General features: G+C 45.6%; 2 protein-coding genes and 1 long non-coding RNA gene across 3 annotated transcripts in view; 2 read left to right on the top strand and 1 right to left on the bottom strand.

Moving 5' to 3' along the window:
* LOC119450435 (ubiquitin-like modifier-activating enzyme 1) overlaps positions 1-13455 on the top strand; it is a 46693-nt gene extending 33238 nt beyond the window's left edge. The window contains 6 exon segments of the mRNA XM_049666499.1: positions 3473-3619; positions 3691-3765; positions 10290-10335; positions 10338-10487; positions 12818-13086; positions 13429-13455. Of these exon segments, the coding sequence (XP_049522456.1) occupies positions 3473-3619; positions 3691-3765; positions 10290-10335; positions 10338-10487; positions 12818-13086; positions 13429-13455 (714 nt within the window).
* LOC119450432 (sialin-like) overlaps positions 1-26466 on the bottom strand; it is a 233203-nt gene that overhangs the window by 70894 nt on the left and 135843 nt on the right. The gene's annotated exons all lie outside the window — the stretch shown is intronic.
* On the top strand, positions 18077-25435 carry LOC125944743 (uncharacterized). Its single transcript, XR_007466438.1, has 4 exons — positions 18077-18207; positions 21789-21883; positions 23555-23720; positions 25302-25435. It is a non-coding gene; the product is annotated as an uncharacterized LOC125944743 (long non-coding RNA).

Below are 26466 nucleotides of genomic sequence, written 5' to 3'. Positions count from 1 at the left end.
CAGACCCAAGCGCGACTGGCATCTAAACCACTCCCCCCACCCCCTCTTTTTTTGTCTCCCTTTCACCCTTCCATTTCGAGCTACATATTTGTGCACGCACAATAAAGCAACCGTTGGCAGTCAGCGTTCGTCCTGTGTTCTTCCTTGTGTCCGTGTTTTTAGCGCTGTTTTTCTACACCATGAATGCATACCAACGAGCTCGCCTTCAGACCCTTTCATTTTCTGCATAGCTCCTGGTCTTGTATATTTAAAAAAAGCTAAAAATAATATTATGGATATGCGGCGACACGCGGTCGTATATAGGATAGTTGCAGCATGCTTGAAGAATGTTTTAACGGAGCCTATAGCAATAATATTAGCCCTCTTTTCATCTGTTCTTGTATTAAATGCGAAGTATTTCTTGGCGAACATTTGCCACTTTGACGCTATCTATCTAGCCGACTACGTCTTAGTGCTCTCAGGGTCGTTTTGTTAACTTGGTATGTACCACAATTGTCATAGTATGACAAGAGTGCACGACGAACATAAATGATAGGTCATAACATGAACATCATGTAATGTGTGCCATGTAGGTCATGAAACAGCCACCTACGTCTTGATGATCTCATGGTCGCTTCGCTAACTTGGTATGTACCAAAATTGGCATAGTATGACAAGAGTGTATGACGAACATAAAGGATAGGTCATGACATGAATATCATGAGATGCGTGTCATGTAGGTCATGAAACAGCCGCCTACGTATTGGTGCTCTCATAGTCGTTTCGTTAACTTAATTATGCACCAAAGCTGTCATAGTATGACAAGAGTGTATGATAAACATAAATGATAGGTCATGACATGAATGTCATGACATGCGTGTCATGTAGTTCATGAAACAACCGCCTACGTCTTGCTGCTATGAAGGTCGATTCGTTAACTTGGTAGGTACAAAAATTGGCATAGTATGACAAGATTGTATGATGGACACAAATGATAGATCATGACATGAATGTCACGACATGCGTGTCATGTAGGTCCTGAAACAGCCGCCTAAAATTACAATGACTCAGCAAAAAAAATTAACACTCAAAAACAACTGAAATTGGTTAGGACGTGGGCACTAAGTGAAGGAAACACTAAAGGATGGTGGTAGAAGTCACATTCATGACCATGACTCAGCAAAAATTACAATGACTTGGCAAAAAAACATGAACACTCAAAAATCAATGGTTCGGATGTTGTACTAAGTGAAGTAAAAAGGCTAAAGGTTGATTGTCGAAGTCATAGTCATGAGCATGACTTTCGCCTTAGGGTTCCTTCGGCATAGCTAAAGGGACTCCTGAGGAGTCATGACATGAATGCCATGACATGCGTGTCATGTAGATCATGAAACAGCCGCCTACGTTGTGGTGCTCTCATGGTCGTTTCTTTTAACTTGGTAGGCTCCCCGCACACTGCTTCGCATAACATCGATTCCCACAGGACGTGGGATCTGCCGGCTTTTTTACAATAGCAATGCAAATGATAGTTTATGCAAGTGTGTGTCATCAGTAAACCATCATTTTTGTGCTTTAGAATAGACTTAAGCCACACTCAGGGCATAAGGTGTCTAAAGTTCGTGGTATGGAAACGCGTAAGCGCACCAGAGGTCACACCCATAACACACCCCATCACACGGTAATGAGAGGCAGCGCTGTAGAGCTCCGACTCGACGGTTCACCTCGAAGTGGTGGACCGAGCGATAAGGGGTGACTAGGCAGCTGGACTCCTGGACGGAGTCCAGTTTATTCTCTCACTATCTAAAGTTCCTTGATACATAGCGTAGTCGAATAAGTAGAAACTTTATGCTCCTATAATGCAAGTGTCGCTGACTGACCCTTGTAATCTTGTATTGTAGTGTAGTGCTTTGTTTTATTTTTTCTCTATATATTCTACCATCTTCTTTTTGGGGTTTTACGTGCCAAAACCAGTTCTGATTATGAGGCACGCCATAGTGGAGGGCTCCGGATTAATTTTGACCACCTGGGGTTCTATAACGTGCACTGCAACGCCAGCACACGGGCGTTTTTACCTTTCGCCTCCATCTAAATGCGGCAGCCGCGGCCGATATTCGATTCCGCGACCTCGTACTGAGCAGCGCAACGCCTTAGCTAACTGAGCCACCCCGGCGGGTCTCTCTATTCTACCATTCTTTCATGCATTATTATTTGCGGCTGATCATTAATGCAGTGGCGTTGAAGATGTTCATGTGAAGTTTAAACATCATCTTCTCGGTGTCTAGTATTAAACGAGCTTGAGATTGGTGACAGTCTGTAGAAGTCGTCATTCACTCGGCATGAATACGTAATTGGGTCATTTAGCATGCGCCCACCTCGAAGAGGCGTACAGGGGAATAATATATTAATGTCGGTGATGGATGCCGTAGCATGGCGAGGCGCAGCAAATGTCAATTAATGCGCGGTTCGTTTGGGGAAAAAAAAAACATCAGACATAGCTATTACTTGGTTCTTTCCAATGGATTTCGGTGTTTTTACGATGTGCTTCGCGTTGCATAGTTAGATGAGAGTCGAGCACGTTCGCGATTAAGACAATGATTTATGTTATTGTTATAGACTCATAAAGTAAAAGGCGAGCGGTTGCGCATTCTGCATGATAATTACCCGCAGTCTGAAGCTTGGTATCTGATGAAGGGCCTATTGTGGCGAAATATTGCGGCCTGTCATCTGTCAACAACCTGTTTATCAATTTTCTTATCAAGTACAGTTACTGTATAGTTTAACTGGATAGGTTAAAAAGCCTAACCAGCTAATCTGTAAGATGCACTGCCAGTCCTGACCCCTTGCTTTCTTGATATTTACTCCACGCAAAAAAAAAAAAAAAAACGAAGTAAAAAGCTCTTTCTACATACCCATTGTTCTGACCGTCGTCAACACACAGACGTGCGCAAAGTGTTGTGGCCGCACTTCGCCTAAGCCGTCGCCTAAAATTGCGCTCACAAGTCACAGAGCTCTCTTTATAGCTGATTCGCTTTCAGAAGGCACTGTTAATCAAAAGCAGGGCATGTTTTTATATTCGAGGTTCCCATAAAAGCTTCCGATTAAAAGACGTCGTCGCTCTTCGAAACACGCAGTGCACGCAATGCCATGCCGGAAGCGTATGTTGAAAATCTAGAAGGCAGGCACAGCACCTAGCAACCGCGGAAGAACGCGACTGGCTGAAACATCGCCGGCGACGCTCTGCTGACACACCGTAGCAGCGCACCGCTATTTTGTGCTTGGTGCCCGCGACGGATTACGTTCCCAGGCGTTAGGTTAGGTTAGGTTAGGTTAGGCTAGGCTAGGCGTTAGGCGGCACGGCATACTCTCACAGCGGTTGCTTTTAGGACATCGTGGCGTCGAGCGTCGCCGGCGGCGTTTCAGCCAATCGCTGTGGCTATATACTTCTCCTCGGCAGGTATTCACGTGAAGCTTCGCCTCCGCGCTCCAATTACAGGTGGCCCTGCTGGAGGGAATCAAGAAGATTCTGGTGGACGAGCAGGCGACTAATTTCGAAGACTGCGTCACGTTCGCCAGGCTACGCTTCCAGGAGCAGTACAGCGACCAGATACGACAGCTGCTCCGCGTCTATCCCGAAGATCACGTGAGAACATTGGCTTCACTGGTTAATGGTGGCGAGAATGTTCAGTTCTGGCACTATTTGCCTACTCGCAGATCACAGCTTCGGGCGCCCCATTCTGGTCTGGCCCCAAACACTGTCCCCACCCGATTGAGTTTGACCCCGACGAGGTAAGCATCGAAAGCAATGTGTGGAGACGTTTTGCCGGCGGCCCTCAGTTCTTCGCGTAGGCTGACGACGTAACACGAAATCGCCGCTGTATCACTAAACGTTGATCATGGCAATAACGTCAGCTTAAACGCTAGTGGGCGCCGCATTTATTTATTTATTTATTTATTTATTTATTTATTTATTTATTTATTTATTTATTTAATTATTATTTATTTATTATTTATTTATTTATTTATTTATTTATTTATTTATTTATTTATTATTTATTATTTATTTATTTATTTATTATACTAGCAAGGACAAAAGCATTACAGAGGAGATTGGTTAAGAAGAACCAACAAGAAACAATGAAATGGGCAGTAGGTTAAAATATAAACAGAAAGCTTGGCTGCAAGTACAATGTTAGCTAATACTTGGTTAAAGGCATGGTTATCGTTTATTGAAACTATGCCCGCAGGAAGGTGTTTTTATTCTTGTGATGTGCGAGGAAGAAGAGACGCTCAGCGAGTTTTCGTGTTGAAATATATACTCCCTACCGTGTGACGATGATCATTTCGATGTGAAACCTATACATATATATGGGCCGAGCAAGAGATTCTTTCGCAGTACTTGCAAGGTGATGAAACAGCTTTAATCTGGATACCTTGAGGCAGTAACTTAATATAATGGCAATGTGACGATAGTTTTTATGGCACTTACGCTCACAGCCCGATCGTTGTTAGATAAAATGAAATGAACAGAATTATTCTGAACTAGTTCAACAGATGTATTTAGACAGTCACGATATAGATACTAAAGTGTCGATGCTTATTATAGTTTCGGATGTATTAGAGTTTTATAAAGCAATAGCTTTAACGTGCGTTTTATTTATAGTGCGTTCTACTGTTTGTGCTCGCACTTCGACTACAGCAATGCGGAACCCGCTCGTGAGCGGAAACATTAGGAAGTTCCCTGGCCGAAAGTTCGGCCACTCATTAGAGCAATCGAATGCCGGAACGCGGAAGCAGGTCAGCGCTGCTTCTGTTATGAACAAGCATGGTGGACAAAAAATGCTAGCATTTTGTGTCCAAAACGCTATGCTCTATAGCAAAGATGACTGCGATAGGCGTCATGCCAACAACAGTAGTTGCAGCAACCATGTGACCAGAACCGGTCGTGTTTCCCAACTCGAAAGTGCAGAGTCCTTCAAGGAGCAGCTTGGTACGTGCAGTTCTGAATGAACTAGACAAATGTGTCTCGAGCAGAGTGTCGAACTGAAAAAAAATGTGGTTGATCCCTCTTATATAGGAATCGGTATAGAACACGAAAGTGAAACGTGTCTTCACAGAAGTAGTGTAATGTTTATTGCACATTGATATATAATGTTTATTGGTGTTTTGTGGCTAAAGCGCCCTTAGGCGTTGATGCACCCACGCTGACGCCTGGTGGCACGTCTCCTCCATCACGACTACCAACGTCGATGACCATGAGCAACCGTCGTGCATATGGAAGCTGCACTACGCTGCACACGCTAGCACAACGCGAAAGACGAAGCACGTAACTGACACACTAATACAACGCGCAAGACAAAGCACGTAACTGAATCGTCACCGAGTCAAATCAGCGCGTACAGCGCGTCGTAATTGCAGCCTCCGCGATCAACTTCAGAAACATTTTCAGAGCTAATTGCGGAGGCCACGCTCCACTGTGCTGAGTACGGTGAACGCCACCTAGGTGGCGTTGGTAGTGCTTCTTGATGCCAGCGTCCCTTCGTATGCTGGCATCGAGGCGTCGTAGTGCTGAGACCACCGAAGCGTTCACTGTCGGTATAGTGCCTAGAATATACTTACTAGTGTGCCGACCGCGGGCTTTCCGGTGGCACGGAGAATGATGCCTTCCGCCGGCGGCCACCAGACGGCGATGGCCGTACGGACCGTGCTATGCCGAGCGGCGTCTCTAGCCAACGCGCGCGTGTGCGACAGACGCCAATGGACTGTCCCAGCCCGTTTCGTTCTGCGGAACGTTGGTTGAGGTGCAAAGCGTAATCGAAAGAATATGATTTTGTTGCACTTACAAACGATCGTATGCACAGTTATCATTATAACGCTACACGATACGGGGTGTTTCTGCGAAAAATACCAATAAATAAATACGTGGTTTCCGAAGAAGTGTAACTTTTTTCCACAGTAAACTATTATATGCGAGACATGTCCACAAATGCTAAATTCACACCAAGTTGTATCTAATTACCATAAATTAAATTAATTACCATAAATGAAGGTAATTAAACAGGGCACATTTTCATAGGCGACACACCGTCAACTAATTTTGAACGAGCGCTCAATGTAGCAATTATTAAAGTGTTTCTCACAAGCGACAGCCGCCAGAGTTAGCCTTCGATCTGCACTCTTATATTCTTCTCCCACTCGGCAAAACGTTCTGGCCAGTCAGCAGGCGCGCTGAATAATGAGACTTGCTCGTTATTTGAGCGGTATCCAGTTGTACAATATGGGACAAAACAGGTGCTGTGTTTACGCCTCGTTTTCTGCGACGACATGTCGGTTCCGTCCGTGAACAAACACAAGTACGAACCATGCGCACAGAAAAGAACCCCAGCAATGACGTGCGGAGGCACCACACGCTACTTGCTCGAAAGCAACAACGCGCCGCAACCGACTGCGCTTACGAACGCGCATCCGAAGTGCACCCGAAGCGCAAGCGACGCGTGATGCGCAAGCGACGCGTGATGCGCCGCTCGGTTAGCACGGTCCCAAACAGTGTCGCCGTCTGGGGGCCTCCGGCGGAAGGCATCACCGGCAGTGCCAGCGTCTCCCATTGGAAACTCCCGGCGGTCGGCACACTAGTAAGTATATTCTAGGCACTATACTGTCGGTGCGCGTTAGTGTCATAATGCAGTACTTCTCTTTTCTGCTCGTAGGCGGTGGCACCGCCCCGAGCAAGAGCGCGGGTACACGGAGGAGTGTTAGATATATAAGGCGCGTCTGTGTAGCTCTCTGCAAATGCGTGTGTGGCGCAATGGGTTAAACGCTCGGCGATCTATCGTCGCGGACCGAGAGGTCGTGGGTTCGATTTCCAAATTTTGCATGTTTGTGGAACTTTTTCTTCTGGTTTCTTTCTTTGTATTATGTTCGTGTATGTTCGTGTGACGTATTTCCGTGACGGAAATACGTCAGTGAAGTCTTGGTGGACCCCGGCATGAAACACTTTCGTGTTAAAATATAGCGCTTCAGTCCGGGTTTTGGTTCAGGCGCGCTCCGATCTCGTTCCGGTCCAGTTCCGGTTCGGAGACCTAACATTTTATAGCGGTTCGCGAACCGGGTCGCAACACTGAGCCAGTGTTGGCACAGTTCGGCACAGAAAAGTTTATCGTGTCCTATAATGGCGACACGCTGCACAGTGATATTGACTTGTCCGCATGGTGCATGCGCAAGATTTGTCAGGAGGTGAAGGTAAGGGGCTCTCTGGCCCATGGCCAGAGTATAAATTTATTAGGGGTGTCTTTTCCCCTTCCCCCAGTGCAGAGTATCAAACCAAAAGCTCTTCCGGTTAACCTCCCTGCCTCTTCCACCACATTTATCTCTCGCTCTCCCTCTCTATCTCTAAGGGCGTTCGATTAGGGCAATTTTCTAATCGAATCGAGTACAAGTATTCGAGAAAAAAGACCGTCCAATATCGAATCGAATATCGAATACTCACAATTTCTAAGAAAAAAAAGTGAAATGAAAAGTTTTGTGGAGTCGGCTCGGCAACAAAGGGCTTGTTTACAATATATGATACGTGTACACCGGATGTGATACAATACGCTCACATCTGGCACACGATAATAGTAAACGTAATGAAATTGAGGAAGGGCACGTCCCAGATGAATTTAGTAGAGTGCAGTGCTCGTTGAAAGAGATACATGTAATACTACGGCACCGCGCACCGTTTTGAAGGAATCCAAACATGTTGAGATAGGCCAAATAATTAATTGCTTTGTCTATATCGAGACAGCGAATTCATAGGCTGCCTAAGACGAGACATGCTTACTCAGTGGCTAGTGATTATTCTGCATAAGTGACCTCCTCCGTGTGTTTTCTTAGGAACTCGATCGTCTGCGCAACAGCTGTGGTCCTGCAAACCAGAATAATTAAGACAAATCTCCATTTGCATCCGTCTTTTTTCGTGTAGACTGCACTAATTGTTGTTGTCCTTTGCAGTATTCGAATGAAACTATAAGGGTTGGTCTTGAGGATGCAGCGCAGATCCACGCGTTGAGATGCCGACAACGCCAACAGTGACCGCGAGGTTTCATTCTGGATTCTTCTTTTGTTCTTTTTGTTTCTTTGTAGGCTTCTTGTACGTTTTTCTTTGTCGGGGAGAGCACACATTCACACTGTAATACATAAATTACAACTCCAAACATTTAGTCTGTTGCAGTGAAAGAAGCTGGCAATTGCCATCTCGCTCAGTTTTCTGCTTTCATTTTAATAAAAGCAAGTGAAGACATCGATGTTTCTGAATGATGAATAAGGGCAGTCTGTGCTAAATACCGCGACGTTCTTGCTAACTCAACTGCACACGGCGCAGAGTTCTGCTCTGACTAAGCGTGGACAAAAAAATGACAAACAAGTCCAAATCACTCACATTGTGCCCCGGCAATGTTTTAAAAAATCGAAGGACGTTGTAACCTGCTTGAAAGTGCCAAACACACGTTGATCCATGGCACACAACAAAAAGCACAATTCTCCTGCTGTCAGGTGCCGTTGTTTCTACGCGCTGAGACCGTGACGGCATTCTATATTAGCGACCACAGTGTTATGGTCTACAAGAAGTCGTCCTGATGAACTCGTTGGTTTGCCCATTTTCCCATCTTGCTGTCATTCTATTTTTCCTGTCATTCTTGCTCTCCGTGTATCCCAGCGTGTGCGTTTTACGGTTTATCCAGTAGCGGTGATAGTAGAAAGCTGACCTTGACTGAATCTGGAGCTTCAACAGAAACGGTGATTCTGCGGAGACCCTGAAACGCTTTGAGCCGTGGGACAGAACTGTCATGGCCGAGCTCAGAAGCGCAAGTGTCTCGGCCTAGGTATAACCCCACTCTCGCACACAACGCAACCCATGAGTCGTAACGACCCGCTAGCGGGGTGTGCCGACTGAAGAAGTAAATATTTCGAAGGATCGCTCATCTATTGAGCACATATATGTGCTATATATATATATATATATATATATATATATATATATATATATATGAAGACAAGATAATGTTCAATAGACTGGCAATGGAACAAGAATTCAGGATCGCCAGTCAGCCTCTAGAGTCTGTAAAGGAGTACGTTTATCTAAGTCAATTACTCACAGGGGACCCTGATCACGAGAAGGAAATTCACAGAAGAATAAAATTGGGTTGGAGTGCATACAGCAGGCATTGCCAAATCCTGACTGGCAGATTACCACTGTCGTTGAAAAGAAAAGTGTGCAATCATTGCATTCTACCGGTGCTAACATATGGGACAGAAACTTGGAGCTTAACGAAGAAGCTCGAGAAGTTAAGGACCGCACAAAGAGCGATGGAACGAAAAATGTTAGGCCTAACGTTAAGAGACAGGAAGAGAGCGGTGTGGATCAGAGAACAAACGGGGATAGCCGATATTCTAGTTGACATTAAGCGGAAAGAAATGGAGCTGGGCAGGCCATGTAATGCGTAGGATGGATAACCGGTGGACCATTAGGGTTACAGAATGGATACCAAGAGAAGGGAAGCGCAGTCGAGGTCGGCGGAAAACCAGATGGGATGATGAAGTTAGGAAATTTGCAGGCGCAAGTTGGAATACGCTAGCGCAAGATAGGGGTAATTGGAGATGGCAGGGAGAGGCCTTCGTCCTACAGTGGACATAAAATATATGATGATGATGATGATGATGATGATGATGATGATGATGATGATGATGATGATGATGATGATGATGATGATATTGAACACCCTATACACGCTTATACAGTTTTGTGCCAACCGGTGACCGTTAATATATTTTTTTTTCAATTCAGGTTTGGTTCGCGTTCAGGCACTTCTAAGAATATCGGTTCAGATACGGTTGACGGTTCGCGTTAAGGTTCGGTTAGACATCCCGGTCCTGAGTGCTCCATTTCGACAGGCCGGATGTCAAGCGTACCACAAGAGCACTCGAAAGTGAGCCGTCGAATGTACCATTGGTCAAGTAAGCTTCAGCTTTTTTTTTTTATCGCACATCTGATGTCTTAGATTACCTTCCAACTTTGTTCACCGCTTCGTTTAAGTAGCGTACATCGTGCTTCGCTTCAATTTTGTCTTGTGCCGTCAATATAGGAGCTCCCCTTGCCACCTTGAGCTATGAAACCTCCTGTATTTTCAACCATGTGCGAAACCTTTTGCAGAACGATAAGATTTGATTGATTGATTGATTGATTGATTGATTGATTGATTGATTGATTGATTGATTGATTGATTGATTGATTGATTCGCATCGCGTGTCTGAGCCCGTGCTTTCCCGTCCCGTCGTAGACGCTGCACATGGACTACATCGTGGCTGCGGCGAACCTTCGGGCAAAATGTTTGGCATTCCGCACTGTACCGACCGCGAAGAGATCGCTGATATGCTCGAAGATGTCGACGTACCGGCACTCGATCCGCAACAGGAAGACGTGCAAGTTGCCGGAAACGAAGCGAAACCACCGCAGCCCGCTGTCCCACAAAACTATGGTACGCATTTACCTCAAACCAACTGCTACGCGTGTATTTATCTCTCCGTCTAAAGCTAACTCGCATAAATTAGGAGCGGCATACGAACAATTTGATGCAGCTGACGGCCGAAGACAATTTAGCTGCACACGAGTGTATAATTCGAGAATGTAGGACGAATAGCAGCGGCGGTTTTGGTCGTGGTATCTCTTACGACACTGCTGCAGCGCACCTAAATAGTGCAAATAGTGCAGAGGATCGATTTTACCTCGGCTCCCTCAACTACCACTTCCCCCAAAATATGCTTACGGTGCAAGGCTAAACCCATATATAGACAAGAAACAAGACGCAAGCGGCCGTCATTCGATTCGACAACCACCGACCCCACTCGTGGCAATGGTGCCACCTAGTTCTTTGTTTAGAGGCACGTTCACCCAATAAACTGCTGCCAGTTTATTCCGTCTCGGCTTGCCTGCGCGCCGTTACAGCCAAGTGATAATACCATCATAATGTACATGGCAGTTATTTAGGGCATACACTCTACATGACTGTACACCGCACCGCTCTACACATATACATGAACTCTATAGTGCTGTGATTTCGGTGGGTTCTGTCGTGCGCTCCGATGGATGAAACCTTCGACTTCTCTGTCAGCAGCTGCGCCCGGCTCCTTTGGACGTCCGCGCGAGTACGCGAACGAGTCCGCCGCAATTATTTCGCATTAATCCACTTAGGGATTCATTCATTCATTCATTCATTCATTCATTCATTCATTCATTCATTCATTCATTCATTCATTCATTCATTCATTCATTCATTTCATTTACTTATAAATCACACCAGATGGTTACAAACTATCTGAACCGATAGCGTACATTGGCTATGGGTCGGTCAAGTGAAGAATACGCCGAACAGGTTAACAGTGCTATTATATATGATGCAAATAATAAAATATGGCAAAAAATATACATCATTACAACATATAACAGGTAAAACAAGTAGAATCAGTGACGACCGCAAGTAAAAAGGACTGTTCAGACATCTTGATATTGCGAATAAAATATTTTCTCACTATATTGAATGTTTCGTGCTACTTTAACTTCTAGAGGCAGAAGATTCCAAATTTTTGTCCCGTGAAATTCAAATAATAATTTTTCGTATAAATTACAGCATGTAGGCAAATTAAAATTGCCTTTTTATACGTGTCTGTAGTGTTACGCAGTGGTAGGGTGAAAAGAGTGTGATACCTAAATGCCTTTCAATTTTGTTTATCGGATTCGAGCAAGCATAGAGTTAAAGCAAGGCATCAAACAGTCGCGCGTCTGTTGCTGCTCAGAAAGTCGTCTCGTCTTCGTCGCTAACAGTCGTATCTCAAGCGGCTGGCGTCGGCAGATCCTGTAGGAAGATGAAACAGCCGCAACGCAACCTGGCCAGCGCCTGGTGCCCATACAGAATGCATCCACACGGAATACAGGAATGTAATCCTAAAACCGTCAGCATTATTGGACTGACAAAGTCTGAATAAAATTTACGCTCGCGGAGCAGTACTCCCACTCAAGGTATCCAGTCTTGTGCGGATGTCCACATATTGTGCACTTCCAAGAAGCGTGACGCTCCTACGTTCTGGCAACATGTTGGGTGTGACTGCTGCCGCTATTTTTGAGGAGACCGTGTTTGAAGGGGGCGCTACGCTCGCAGCAATACTCGAGCTTAGAGCTGCAGCTCATCCACAACCCATGGAAAAAACACCACCTGCCCGTTACGCACCACCAAAGCGCTGCTGGTGTTTCTTGAGGTCCACAGGCCTTAACGAAGCTTTGCCAATATTTTTATTGAGTGTCCAATGACAGTGTGTGTTGTTTGTGTATTTATGTAATCACTTTGTAGATCATGATTGTCAACGAGTACATGAAGTAGCACTCCGGGAAATCAGCCATACTAACATCTACAGCATATCACTAAAGTCTGTGCATGTCTCTTGTTAGATAGGGAGATCACTCAGTAGCACAGAGAGCCTTTGTCTTCGCACTTGACTAAAGTTGGCCGCTCACGAATAATGCACGCATCTACAAAAACACAGATAACTGACGCCCTGAAAACGAATCTTCACCAGCGTCTTTATTCCTTTTCTTTTGGCCGACGCCAATTCAACTATAAACTCTTTGTGGGAGTTTGCACGCGAGGCTGGCTTGACCGGCAGATTATGAACGTGTAGTTTTTTTATATGTGTTTTTTTATATTTCTTTGTTTATTTTACGATGCCCACCATTGACACTCACCACTGCTTAGACCATTGAGCTATCATTTTCAATAAAGTTTATTTTCGCTCACTTTTTTACACATTTCCTCAGACGAGGAACTTCTGGCAAAACTAATGGAGGAACTGCCCAGTCCGGAAGATCTCGATTACGTGTCGGTCAAGGCACTGGAGTTCGAAACAGATGACGACGCCAACTTTCACGTGGACTTCATCGTGGCGGCTTCGAAGCTACGCGCTGCCAACTACAGTATTGAGCCGGCCGACAGGCTCAAGAGCAAGCTCATCGCGGGCAAAATCACCCCGGCAATCGCCACCACCGCGTCGCTTGTCGCGGGCCTCGCGTCACTCGAGCTCTACAAGGTGGCGCCACTTTATTTACAAATTGTTTTACCGCACTTAAACACGTGTAAATTATGTCGAGGAAAAATTAGCAAACTAAATTATTGAGTACCGGCCAATGCTTTTGCTGCTTTGTCCCTTTGACGGCGTGTTTGATCGGGCCTCCGCTATGCCACTCAAGTGTTGCAATTCAAAAATTGAAAAGCTGGAATAAGTGAGGTTCTGTAAAAATAATTTTCTTTGGGGCCGTTTCGTGTCACACTGAGTGAGGACGTAACAGGTCCGGCTACACTTTTTTAATGTTTGGCGACACCTAGCTGTCGGGTTTAGACGAATTCAAATTACACATTTTTTTTAACTCAGCGTGACATCAATGTTGAAAAGCGCTGAATTGTTGCTCTGTGGCTTTGAGTGAGGAACGAATGAGAAAGATGAACAAAAGCCGGAAATTAGCACTTTAACACGGCTGCTTAACGAATGCCTGCGTACATGTCGAACAAAACGGTTGTGCCTGTCCTCTTGCTTTGTTACTGTCCTACTAGAAGGCTCACTAACAATGCCGAACGCTATATGCTCTGCGTATATTAAAACCCGGCCTATTTATCAGAAGTCCCCTAATGTTCACCTACAGATTGTAACAAGGCAACGCGCAAACACAAATGCACAAAAACGTTCTGCGAGTGTTTTAGCTAACAGTGCGTGATGTCAATAACAGTGGATCCACCCTTGGACTGTTTTGTCACGACATGCTCAATACTGTCAGTCGGCATGTCTCGGGGTAGCGGGCGGTTCCTCCTTGTTGGATCCGCCAGTGTATTGACGAGTCATACGCAATATGAATGCGCGCGTATCTACAACGCGCTTTAGTGAAGCATCAGTGCTTGCTGCGGTGCATGCGGTGTTATGGTGCCATCTAGCACACATTCAACGAATGACGGCTGTTTCCTCCGAGACTTCTGCGCACACCTTTGAGTCTGTTTCCACTGCGCGATTAAATATATGGCTCAGAGGAGCCCCCAATCAAGATGACACGGCATTAATGCAAACAACAATGTATCTTTATGTCGCGTTTGGAATTTGGAGTGATCACACACATCTCGAAAGCATATGTTATGCACAAGAGGCTTCAAACAACAGTTTTCACGAACCTGTGCAAATGCTAAGTAAACGTGCTTTTGCAAGTGAGGATAAGTGCCTGTAGAAGACGCTGATCTCGTACTCTCATCACACATACACACATACAGTAGACTTGTATGGTTACAACACATTTGAGACATCATCATGCCGCCCAAGCCAATTAACGCCACCATTAAAGATCGGAACGATCTGCCGACTTGACTGAACGGACTGTCACATGGCACGCTCATCGCTCACACCCGGAGGACCGTTTGGGACTGTCGTCAGTGTCCACTCATCCTGGATACTCGTGGGATTCGAGGTCATTTCATAACAGTAAAGAAATTAAGGTATCAGGATAAAAGAAAATACTTGTCGTCGTGTTGTCTTTTACCTTGTAGTTCAGTCAAGTACAATCCTATAGGGGCAGGCTTGAAGCGTGCTAGGCGAAATTGAACGGTGCTGGTGCTACAGCAAGTTGCTCTAACATGGTGTTATTTAAGGTACATTTTTACTTTATTTGTAGTCTACACCGTTAGCTTGACATGTACAATTATACGACTGTTATATTTCTGTAATTATGGGGACGAATGCGATGGCTGTTTGCAAATGACCTTTTTATTATTGCGATAGCAATTATATGAACACTTCAACCGGATTTCTGCCGTCGCCGTCGCCGTCGTCGTCGCCGTGAGGTTCCCTATAGATACAATCTTCGCCGCGCGCCGTATGCCCGAGCGGAAGCGTGCGGGGACGCGCGCTATCACGGAGAGCGAACGCACTCAATCACCCACGCGCTAGCAAGGAAGCGGGAAGCCAGCGCCGGAGGGAGCGCGGGGGGGGGGGGGGGGGGCACTTCTGCTCTGCCAACAACCGCGCTCGTCGCTCGCTCGCCCGCACAGTCTCTTATCTCCACACGGCTCTGACCTTTATGCGCCGTGCATTCGCCGCTCAGTTTCCGTTGAAGCGATAGACCACACGTACCTTCGCCCGCTGCGGCGTATGCTTGCTGCCAGCGTTTTGACAGTCGTCGTCTGCAGTCATTCAGTGTGATCTATTCGTGTTTGTTTGCGCGCTCACACCACGCTTGTTCATTCAGTTAGTAATAGTCGGGCCACATTTTCCAACGCACGCTACACATGCAATGCTGCCCGGATCGGCAGTGCAGCGCTACAGGTGTGTCCCTTCGCACGCGCTGCCCACGGGAAGCGCTTCTCATCAACACCACCGTTTCACACGCGCCTTCTCGTGGTCATCGAGTCTCTCTTCATGTCGGTCTACTTACGCCGCAGCACACCTGCTTACTTAATCAGCTCATGTTTACTACAATTCATATTGCTACCAAAGCCGCTCACCTTACTTCGTATGACATTGCTGTGTTGCTATCGCATTCATTGCTTCGCCCTTAAGAAAAAGGTATGCATTTTCTTTTTTCTTCTTCTCTAAGGGCCGCAACACTTCCACTCTCATAAGTGGGCTCGCTATCTTTTATTCCAAATGTGTTTTCTACTTTACCGGATCTTACCTTGTCACTTTAGTTAAGTTTGTCGGTTACACCAGTAGTAGTAAGTGTCACAACGACCCTAACGAGAGAGAGGTTAACATCAACATGGAGGCTTAAGAAAGAGAAAGGGGGAGTTTAATGAAAACTGAATGTGTCAGCTTTGCCATATGCAGGGCTTGCTGCTTCATATAAGGTGTTTGAGATTAGATGAAGAGAAAAATAATACAAGAGGCTGAGAACACAAAAGAACAGTAAATATAAGATTTAATTAACCATTTAAAGGCCCCCTTAAACTATGCTCCTATAAGGAACCTGTAAGGTACTGTGAATAAACAAACGAATCAAGCCCAGATGACCAACAAAAGATGGAGATGGATGGATCAGCAGTCGAACAAGGAACGTCGCTGGAGCCAATGTTCAGACAGGTGAACTCGTCTTCTTCGGGGCAGCAACTGCTTCGATCACTTTTAATACGAAAGCATTATATGGCTCATGAAGCGGAAAATCTGGCGGCGTGGCCGGAGATGGTACAAAAAGTCACGTGGTCACAGAGACAGACCGCGCCGGGGCGCTGCCAGTCGGTGCGGTGATTTCGGTGAGTTCTGTCGTGGGCTCCGATGAACGAACCTTCGACTTCTCAATTAGTAGCTGCGCCCGGCTCCTTCGGACGTCCGCGCAAGTACGCGAACCAGGTCGTGGCAATGCTTTCGCATTCATCCTCGTAGGGATACCTAATTGCCCTTCTGTCCTTTTATTGCGATAGCAATTAAATGGACACTCCAAAGCAGATTTCTGCCGTCGGCGTCGCCGTCGCCGTGAGGTTCCGTATGACGTCAACGGCGATGAAATCGTCGCCGCGCTCCGGACGCTGTATGCGCGAGTTGCAGTGTACTAGAAGAGTTGTGCGAGTAAAAGGGCGCGAGGGACGCGCGCTTTCACGGGGAGCGAACGCACGTCGGAGAGCAAACGCGCGTTCTGCGCCGTGCTCCCTGAAGTGCTGCAGAATTAAGCGTCTCTTTCCTCCTTTCCATATATAGAGAGCAAACGCAACTTTTTCCGTCGCGCGAAAGGTGCATGTGGGGGCACGGGAGGGAGGGACGGGAGGCGACGTTTAGCTGCGGCACCAAATACGTATTTATAGAAAAACGCCGCGCGCGTTCGCTGCGAACACGGGCAAAACGCCGACGGCATGGACAACAGCTCTGCGCGTTGCTGGTGCTGCTGCATGTCCAAGTTTATACAGCTGATAAAACTACTATCCTTACTCCGTATAGCTCTCTACTAATTTGCTATCACAATTGGTGCTTCGCCTTTCGGGTGAAACTGTGACAAATTTTTGGACCACTGTTAATTACTGTTGATTAACATTGGCATGGCCACATTGCGGGCATCTTTGCCACCGCGGCTAGCACGTGATAGGCTCGCTTTCAGTTGGAAACACTGCAGCTGTGTTCAGCGATGCTGTGAGAGAGTAGTAGTTCCCCCCGCCGTTTGCCCAGCTGAATGAGTTGGCCGCTACTTATTTGTCTCATCGGCGGCGAGCGGCATGCCGCAAAGCATAGCTACGAGGCCCATTCACGTCGCGACGCGATAATGTTCCCGTTGGCCTGTTCTCGCGGCGCGCTTTCCGCCACCTGCGACATGCCGCGCGCTCTTTTACCGCTAGTGTGCACGTACCTTCACTGTAAAAGAAGTAACGTCGTTAGTATTACCAAGTTTGTTGACATCATTGGTTGCAGAAAGAGGGACGGTAATCCTCCTCACCCTAGCTGAGACTGAACATCTACGCTCAGATTGTGTTGGTTCTTCTTCATTTGGTCAATAACGCGGAATAAGAGGTAACGTGTTGCACTTATGAGCCACCCGGAAAAGTACGTGAACAGCTGCCGCTAACGCATTACTGGGGACTCAATGCCCAAGATTTACTCCCTGTGTAGTATCCCGTCTTTAAGGTATTAAAGTGAGACGATTAACGTCAGTCTATCGCATTCTAGAGCCAGTAACCTGCAGTGGTCAGGCTCACGCAGCGGGTGACCATTGCACTTGTTACATGTGAGGCATACAGTGTTGAGCAATTGAACAGCGATAATCCGACCGCATCGTGACTGGCCCTTTTTGAACTATATATATACCGGTCAACGGTGGGTGATAGCTGAGGGGCCCGAATGCAGTCACAATCCATCACAAAGGCACTCGCGTTCATGTGATACAAACATGAATGAACATGAATCAGTTCGGTGTCCCCATGAATCAGTTCGGTACACCAGCGCCCACCGGTGGCGGAAAATAGTTCCGGCAGCCGCGCATAGTTACGAACGCGCTTATACACTACAAGAGCGCCTTTGAGTGTGACACGCGTGGCTTAAGCCTCATCTAGTGTTGTTCTGGGGCATTCTGGGGTATCCTGATCACACTCGGTGTGTTCCCCTTCTCAACAGTTTAACGACCAGGAATTCACACTGTGGGACTGCGTCGAAGTTCAAGGAGAGACGACCCTCTCTCAGTTTCTTGAACATGTCGAGGTAGGTGGTGTTTGTTCTTTTGATGCCACCGCATACGTCTAGCAATATTCCGGCATATGCGTCTACGTTATCGAATATCTCCTACATTGTGCTATGACCATCGAACTGTGACGCATCATGTCTTTATCGTTGGAGCATACCATATCAGTAGTCAACACGGTATCGGCATCCTATTCATGAAACCGATGGAGAGAACCCGTCGAGGGAGGGGAAGAGTCCCTCTCAAAAGCAAGGGATAGGGTACGATGCCTTCCTCTAATATGAGAGCGCATACGGAAGCATTTCAATTGGTTTAGGTAAGAATAAAGCCTGAGAGGAGGAGAAACTACAACCACTGGAAAATTTTTCAGTGTACTGCATTCGTTTGCCCCACGCCGCCGTTCCGGAGCGGGCCGCCCATTCGCTGGCGCCGGTCACGAGCCCAGTCATAAAGCTTTCATATTGGAAGTATTTCGATTCGGTCGGCACTTCTTGCTCAACAGAATGCATGAACAGCTTTAGTTGGGGAATGCATCGCAAAATAAGACAGTAACAAAAAAAAAACACGGAACACTAGACGAGCGCTCGTCTAAGCCAACTCACCCAAATCAAAGTCCTACATGAACAGAGCTTCAGCTGGAAACTTATGTTGTTCATCGCATCTGTAGAATCGACCGGGAGAGATATGCCGCATGAAGGAGCGAAATCGACCTAATGTACGTCTGCTTTGTTAAAAAGATTAATATTAAATTCCTGGGGTTTTACGTGCCAAAACCCACAATCTGATGAAGAGGGACGCCGTAGTGAGGTACTCCAGGTTAATTTTGACCCCCATAGGGTTTTCTAACGCACACCTAAAGCGCGCTATACACACGAGCGTTGCGTTCCGGTCCCTATATCGGATTGCAGCCGCAGCGGCCGGTACCGAACTTGCGACCACGAGCTCAGCAGTGCAACGTCATAGCCACTGGTGGGTTTCTGCTTCGTCAAAGCAGATCTAAATACACATTCAGCTATAATGTCTGCATTATCGAGGATGTGCTTTATCGTAAACACTGTCGAGTGCGGCAATGCATCAGCTTTGTGCATGCCTCTATAGCTGGCGAACCTTGCGGGAAGAAAGCGTTTTGCCTCAATTAGCGCAAATAAAGTCAGACCTCGATATAAAGAACCTCTAATTACCGAAATTCGCGATAGAACGAAGTTTTAACTGCAAGTACATATTCGTTATATCGAGGTTCGACTGTATTATAATGATTTTTTTTTTTTTTTTTTACATCCAGAGCATGAGCACGATTAGAGAGCGCGTAACAACACGTACGCGTTCGGTCGAGCTGTAAGTTTGGCGAGTTGACACTGGTTAATATATACCGTGGGTTTGGCGATACACACTCATACAGCAAGCGACAACGTGGACGACATCAGCCCAGTGTCTTCGGGCATTTCAGATGTAAACAAGTGTACAAGGATTACCTTATGTTTTCTGCAGAGCTGAGAGGAGATACTTAGATTTTTTAAAAAATTGATTAAATTTCAGTATATGTGAAGTAAGCTGTCAGAAATTATCGTACCTTGGCACGAGCTTGGTGGTTCATACCTCTCATATCCGACACTGCTAGATGTTTAATGATTTTCTTTTATGACTGTTTAAAAAAAAACGGTCGCCAACTTTATCTCTTCGAAACTATACTTAGTTGTGGTGCGACAGTGGATTAGCATTTCTTTTTCAATTCAGACCTTATGATTCGGGGAATATTAGGATTTGTTTTTAACTTGTTGCGTTCATTTCATCGCTTCAGCTTTGAGTTCTACACCGCGATTCAATTTACTGCCTACGAAATAGAAGTACAGAGGTAAACACACTTCTCTAGAGCGCGAGAAACACGTTCTCAGGACTACGCTGGCGATATCTGAAGATGACATGTGGCACGAACTTTTGGCTGTATGTGAGGTTGCGTGACTGCATTTACAGTTTCCATTGATTTCTCTTTATCTGATGGTCGGCTTAAGCCTTGGTAGCTGCTTTGGCCCTCGGGAGTGTGTTCTAGACAAGTGTGTTGACCTCTGTGCGTAAGAGCAGAAATCAGCCGTAGTGTCGTAGAAACCCTTCGACATTTCACCCGTTTTCTCTCGGAAGTGCACACGGAAACTGGGCTAGTATTCACAAAAAAATCTCTTCGGTTGTTTGTTTTTAAGACAAACATTTCAGCCAATCCTGATGCGTTATTACCGAAGACGAGCAGCCAATGGCGCACTCGCGAACGGAAATTTTTTGCGACAGACCCCCCCCCCCCCCTCTTCCCCCCGGGTCTGCCGCATTCCTTAGGCGCCGGAATGTAAAAAAAAAAACAAAAAACAAAACAAAAACAAAAAAAAACGCTCGTGCGCCGCCCTTTGGGTGCAGGTTAAAAAATAGCCCCAGGCGGTCAGAGTTAATCCGGACTGCGGCATGCCTCATAATCAGATCGAGGTTTTCTGTCACGTAAAGCCCCGGCATTCCGTATTTTATTTTTAAAAGCATTGTTTCGTCAACATTGCTTTCGGTAAAGCATAGTTGCCGGTAATGCAGCAGTATCGGTTCAGACGATCTCGTTAATTCGCTCGTTAGAATGACGAAAATCTAATCAAATTGTCGGTAAGCCCTTTGGTATATTTATTTATTTATTTATTTATTTATTTATTTATTTATTTATTTATTTATTTATTTATTTATTTATTTATTTATTTATTTATTTATTTATTTATTTATTTATTTATTTATTTATTTAGTATTGGAAACGTTCGCAACAATAACGCTATGTCGCTGGTTTCGCTAGAACTATAAATTGTTAAATGAATAAAGCAAAGAGAAACATTTGAGATATAAAGATGTTCGCAGCCAAACAGGAGGCTGTCAACTGCAATTTAAAAAAGAGGATAAATGGCACGTAGATACCTATTATCACGTTCCTCATACTCTGATGTATAGGTTGCATATATCTTCTAGTTTTTATTACATATATAGTCACTTGAAGCAAAGAGAGAGAGAGAGAGAGAGAAAGAGCTTTTGAACCGTTTTCTTTACTTATTATTTTTTTTGAGCCCTGTTTGAAACCATCCAATTATTACCGCTCCAACTGTTAACACACACATTCTAGGTCACAACTGAAGCTCTGCCATCGGTGTGGCCGCGGCGGCTTAGTAGTTTTAAGGCTTAGAATAACTGTCTGTGGGCCTAGTTGGTGCATACTTAATAAACTCTAGACCCTCCTTTTGTGCCTTGTCCTATTGTTTGCGCTCTAAAAAGTTTATCTAGTAGTTTTATGACAACCGGAGGCACCCGCCTCGCCTTGTTGCGGTGTAATGAAAGTTGAAATTTCCAGTGACTGTTCGAACAAACTGCAGTATGCCGTTGAAACATTCCAGAGCCAAGCCCCCCCCCCCCCCCCCCCCCCCCCTTTCCAATAAGAAACTCTGTGATCGTTATTTTTGTCTTGTATGCGCTCTTGCGATAAAGTTCGTCGTTCCGCACAGAGTGCCTAACCACGGCCGCTGGATAAAACCTATGTATTTTATCCAGGCGCCGTGGCCTAACGTTCGCCTATACCACCTTATTTACGCAGAACGAGCACAAAGTCAAAATCGTCGCAGTAACCGAAGGGGAGCGAGTATTGTACGCCAGCTTTCTGCCGTCCTCCAAAAATCTTCTCGAACTATCGTGAGTACAGTGACTTTTAGTTGTCGTTGACCAAGTAATACGCAGATGGCGTGTTGAAAGCAGCTTTTCTTCTTTTTTTTTTTTTCGCAATTACGCACTGCGTGTGTAAGAGGGAATTCAAGCTGCTACGTGTGCCTCGACATATTTTATTGGAATAAGACATGGGTGGACAAAGTGTAGTTAATTTGGCCGACAAGCGTGGTTTTTTAATTCGAATAGCATTCTTGGCATTGCCAAACCAGATTTGCTTCCGGCTATCTATCTAGCTATTTGGCTAGCCCCTCATAAAAATGAGGGCCGATCCCAAGGGTAGTGCAGTCTGAAAACGTGGGCCGATCCCGATGGTACAAGTGCAGTAAAAAATGTGGGCCGTTCACTTGGCCATGTGCCACTGAGTATGTGCCGATCTTTAATGGGCCTCTTTGACGCCAACTTTGGTCAATTGGTGTGTGTTATTTGTCATATGCGCGAACTTCACGGCGGCGCCACCAGAAGGCGCTGCGCGTGTTTAGATGGAAGCGTGAGAGACAAATTCGACGGTTGTATACGCGCATCACACATACGCTTTTAGGCTATTCGCATATTTATATTTGGTTAGTCATCATATAGATGAGCTCTGCCACCTAAATTTTTACGAATACTGTAGTCTTCGTATAGAAACTACACAAACACACACGGCAGATGCAATGGGACGGCGGCCCACCCACCACTAACTATATTCGGTGACGAATTTTGGGATGAAGGAAGCAAGCTACAAGTTCCTGACATATGCGCAACCAGCAGCGGCTTAGTCAAATCAAAGCCGTCCTATGGCCAAGCATATGTATTGCCTAGTAGCGTTCAAAAGGTTCATCTCAAATGCATATAAGCAGGCAGATATACAGTGGAACCCGGATATAACAAACCCACGTATAAAGAATTATCGTGTATAACGAACAGCAGTAAGACCCCCTTGAAAATTTTTGTATACAATGTTTATTTTATTTATCGAAATACCTATATATCTACATTCCTGGTGATTCCTTTCAGATTCGATATATCCGGGATCGACTGTATATCCAACGCATAAATATTTCCTTCTCTTGATCCCTCGCCTAATGCTAATGCTACAATCACTCACCGGCATCACTATTATCATCGGAGATGAAGTATCTTGAAAGCCGACATTAATATGGTATAATACATATAGAAGCTCGACATGACACGAGTTTGATTTGATGTGGATGTGGTTACGCCTGTTACGCGCTTTGCACCTTGCCATTTTTTTTCCCTCTCAAAGAATAAAGTTAGCCGACAGAGAGAGAATAAGCTTTATTTGTATTGTGTCGGGATACTTATCCTCGAGTGTGCGCCTGTCCCATTTAACTTCCTCGCGTCTGTCTCGTTTGTGGCCGTAATAATGACCCGACTAGCCCGATACAGCAAGTATTCATGACGGCTGGCTTTGTAATACAGTCGAACCTCGATATAACGAAGTTGTACTTGCAAATTCCGTTAATTCTAGGTTTCGTTATATCGAGGTTTGACTACGGTAGGTTCAACTGACGTGCCTTTGCGTGGTCTATCTCTAAATAGTAATCCGGTGATGAGTATATAGGTTTGCCATGCCTATACCAGTTACCTTAAATGTGATCCGTGCTGTTTTGATCCCTTGCCGTTTCCTATCTGCAGTATGAGTGAAGTGGTTGAGGAGGTGACCAAGCGAAAGATCGACCCGGACAAGCGGGCCCTGGTCTTTGATCTTATCTGCGAGGACACGAATGGTCGGGGCATAGAGTTTCCACGAGTACGCTACATACTGCCAAGATGAGCGCGCCCCCACCGTCTGTGCAGAAAGGTGTGTTTCTATTTTAGGCAAGCGACATATAATCCATCAGTGCCTTGCCTAATGAAGGCCGCCAGTGATTACTAGAAGCGAAAAAAGGATTGCATATATTATAAAAAAGCAAGTGAGCAAGTAAAGTAAATAAGCTGTTGCTGCTTCTTTAAAAAAAATAGGCAATAGACATATTTGCTTGTATTTTTTGTGCATTCCTTCAATTTTGTAGTGGCACGAGCATCGAGTGACACTCTTGTTTCTTGCACAGCACTTCCCGTTCACCTCCTGAGACGACGGGGGCCGAAATTAAGAATAAATAAAAAAATAGAAAAGAATAGTGCAGTACAAAATTCATGGGTTTCATTATAGATATGGTATGAGAGTACAAGTTCAGTTACAAGTTGAGTTACTCAAATGTCAGAAGTAATTCTAATTAATTAGAATTAACGCCGAGGTGCGAATGCCGCTGAGAGGCACCCAAGTCAAAGATTAGGGTCGCCTACCATTCTTTATTCTTTTTTTCTTGGAAACAACTAAATTTCATCGCCACCCTCACACTTCTCTCGGTCTTAAGGTTAATAAAACATTGTTTACAAAATAAAACGGGAGTGACAATGTGACCGGGAATTTCATGTTTGAGACGATGAAAGATAGCCTAAACTCAAAAGGCATGCGTGCAAAACTTGGGGTCATTTTTGGCATCGTGCGAGTAGGTACAAAAAATAACACAGCAGCAGCGTCGTCGCCGCCCAAACACAAAATATACGTCCCTAAATTAGGTAACCGAGAGTTATAGCAGACCGTGTGTTTCCCGCACGGGTATACAGTAAAACCGGCACGTGAGATACGCCATTGAGCATGCGAAGACTAGGCGTGAACGGTAGTGCGCACGCGCAGTGTATAGCGTAAATCTCAGAGGCCTCCGAGAAATTGAGGCTTCAAATTCACAGTGATAGTTTACCTTCGCAACTATCTCTGCAGCGGCTGAGCTTGGTAATTAGCGCTACAGACACTTCGCCCGGCGCAAATGTCGAGTTATCTGAGCGTCGAGCGTTATTTGTAAAAGCGTTGGTCAGAACCTCAGCGCGTTGTGTTTCGCGATATTGCTCGTGGCGCATAGTTTCTAGGTGACCCGCGTTACGAACACAGTTCTCGGTAAATGCAGCCTTCTCTTTCTGCCTCTCTCAATCTAACGCTCCAATAAACCTCCAGGTTGTCAGGCCTGCAGCGCGCGTACATAAGCAGCACCAGTACTTGGCGGTGGATGGGGCAGACCTCGTGCTCCCTATAAACGTGAGCAAATAGGCTACAAACAGGCTTCATTGAAGCAACTCGAATTATGCGGGGAAAAAATAATAATAAGCACCTTGAAAACTCTGATGGTAAACCGGGTTGCTCACAGTGCTTGGTTGCTTTCCTGTAAGAACAGAGCAGCGACAATCCAAAGTCGCTTCCAAAGTGAACGACGCTTTGTAAGTTACCTCGCCGTCTGCTAAACTGTAGCAGTTCACTTGGGGTGATATTGTGAAATGTCACGCACGTGTCTTGCTGCTTCTTTGTGTCAACTGAATCTGTAAGCGTCCTCCCCTTGTTTTTCAGAACCAGAATACGGCAGGCCGGGCTGCTTCCATCCCATCACTCGATCCACAGCTGGTATCACACTGCCTGCATGGCAGCCAGCGCCAGCGACATGCCCCTGCGATATCACGCTGGCGCCCAGCAATTGCCGTCTCGATTAGGAGCTTTTCGTTCAAATTGATAAGAAGACTGCACTTCTCGTTTAAACTGATAAAAATATTGCACTTCTCGTTTAAATTGATACGACTGAAACCAGTGAAACTTATTGGATCACTGCACAACAAGTGACGTCAGTTATTTTCATGCACGTGTTCGTGTTTCACCGAAGTTCGTGTTGGTACGGCGTAGTTTACACGAGTTCGGATATGTTGAGGGAAAATCAGTTCAGCCATGTTGCATAGCGACAGCGGTCAACCAGCAATAGTTACGTTACGGGTACATCCAGACAGGTATACGGTGAAATCAGAAACACGGAAATAGTGCATAAAACGCTGTATCAGTCAGCTTCCTCTGCTTAAAACCACATAGTTCGGGTCCAGAGGGGAATCAAAGGGTGTTCCATGTAGACTCCGTCGCCGTGACTGGTTCTGATCAAATATTCAGGGATAAAGATTGCGAATATGTGCACATTTATTGTATTCACCGGCTGGCTGCTGTTCGCTTTGCAAGGTGTGCCTAAATCTCTTGCATGATTTCAATCTCAACTACATAATTCGCCTACCCGCTTTTCAAGCTTTTAACCGATCTTAGATGACTGAGAAACCGAAGGAAAGGACCAGCCAAAAAACGAGCGACCAGAGAAAAGAAAGAAAGGGCTGCGGAAAATATTTCATGTTCGCATTTCGGGTGCCACATTGACAAGCTGGAGCCTTTTTAACGATTTCACCGCTAGACTGCCTGTCAAATTGTTCCAGTAATGTTTAATTTACAAGCATAGAGCCGTGTTTGATATTTGCTTTGTGTTGCATTCCGCAATTAAAAAAACCAGAAAACACCAGACTAGCGCAGTGTCTTTGATATCATAGAACACAGGCCTATCAGCTCCTGATACGACGGCATGGATCTTATATTAGTGTTTTGTGCCATCAGAAGCTGCCCGTAGCATTTGTAAGCTCCTAGGCCATGTCTAATCACTCGCGCCACGGCTTAAAAGCTTCACGCGTTTGCCAAAGCCAGGTGATCACGA

The sequence above is a fragment of the Dermacentor silvarum genome, chromosome 4 (assembly GCF_013339745.2).
Source record: "Dermacentor silvarum isolate Dsil-2018 chromosome 4, BIME_Dsil_1.4, whole genome shotgun sequence".
In the NCBI taxonomy this organism is placed as follows: domain Eukaryota; kingdom Metazoa; phylum Arthropoda; class Arachnida; order Ixodida; family Ixodidae; genus Dermacentor; species Dermacentor silvarum.
This window is presented reverse-complemented; position numbering and strand designations above follow the sequence as displayed.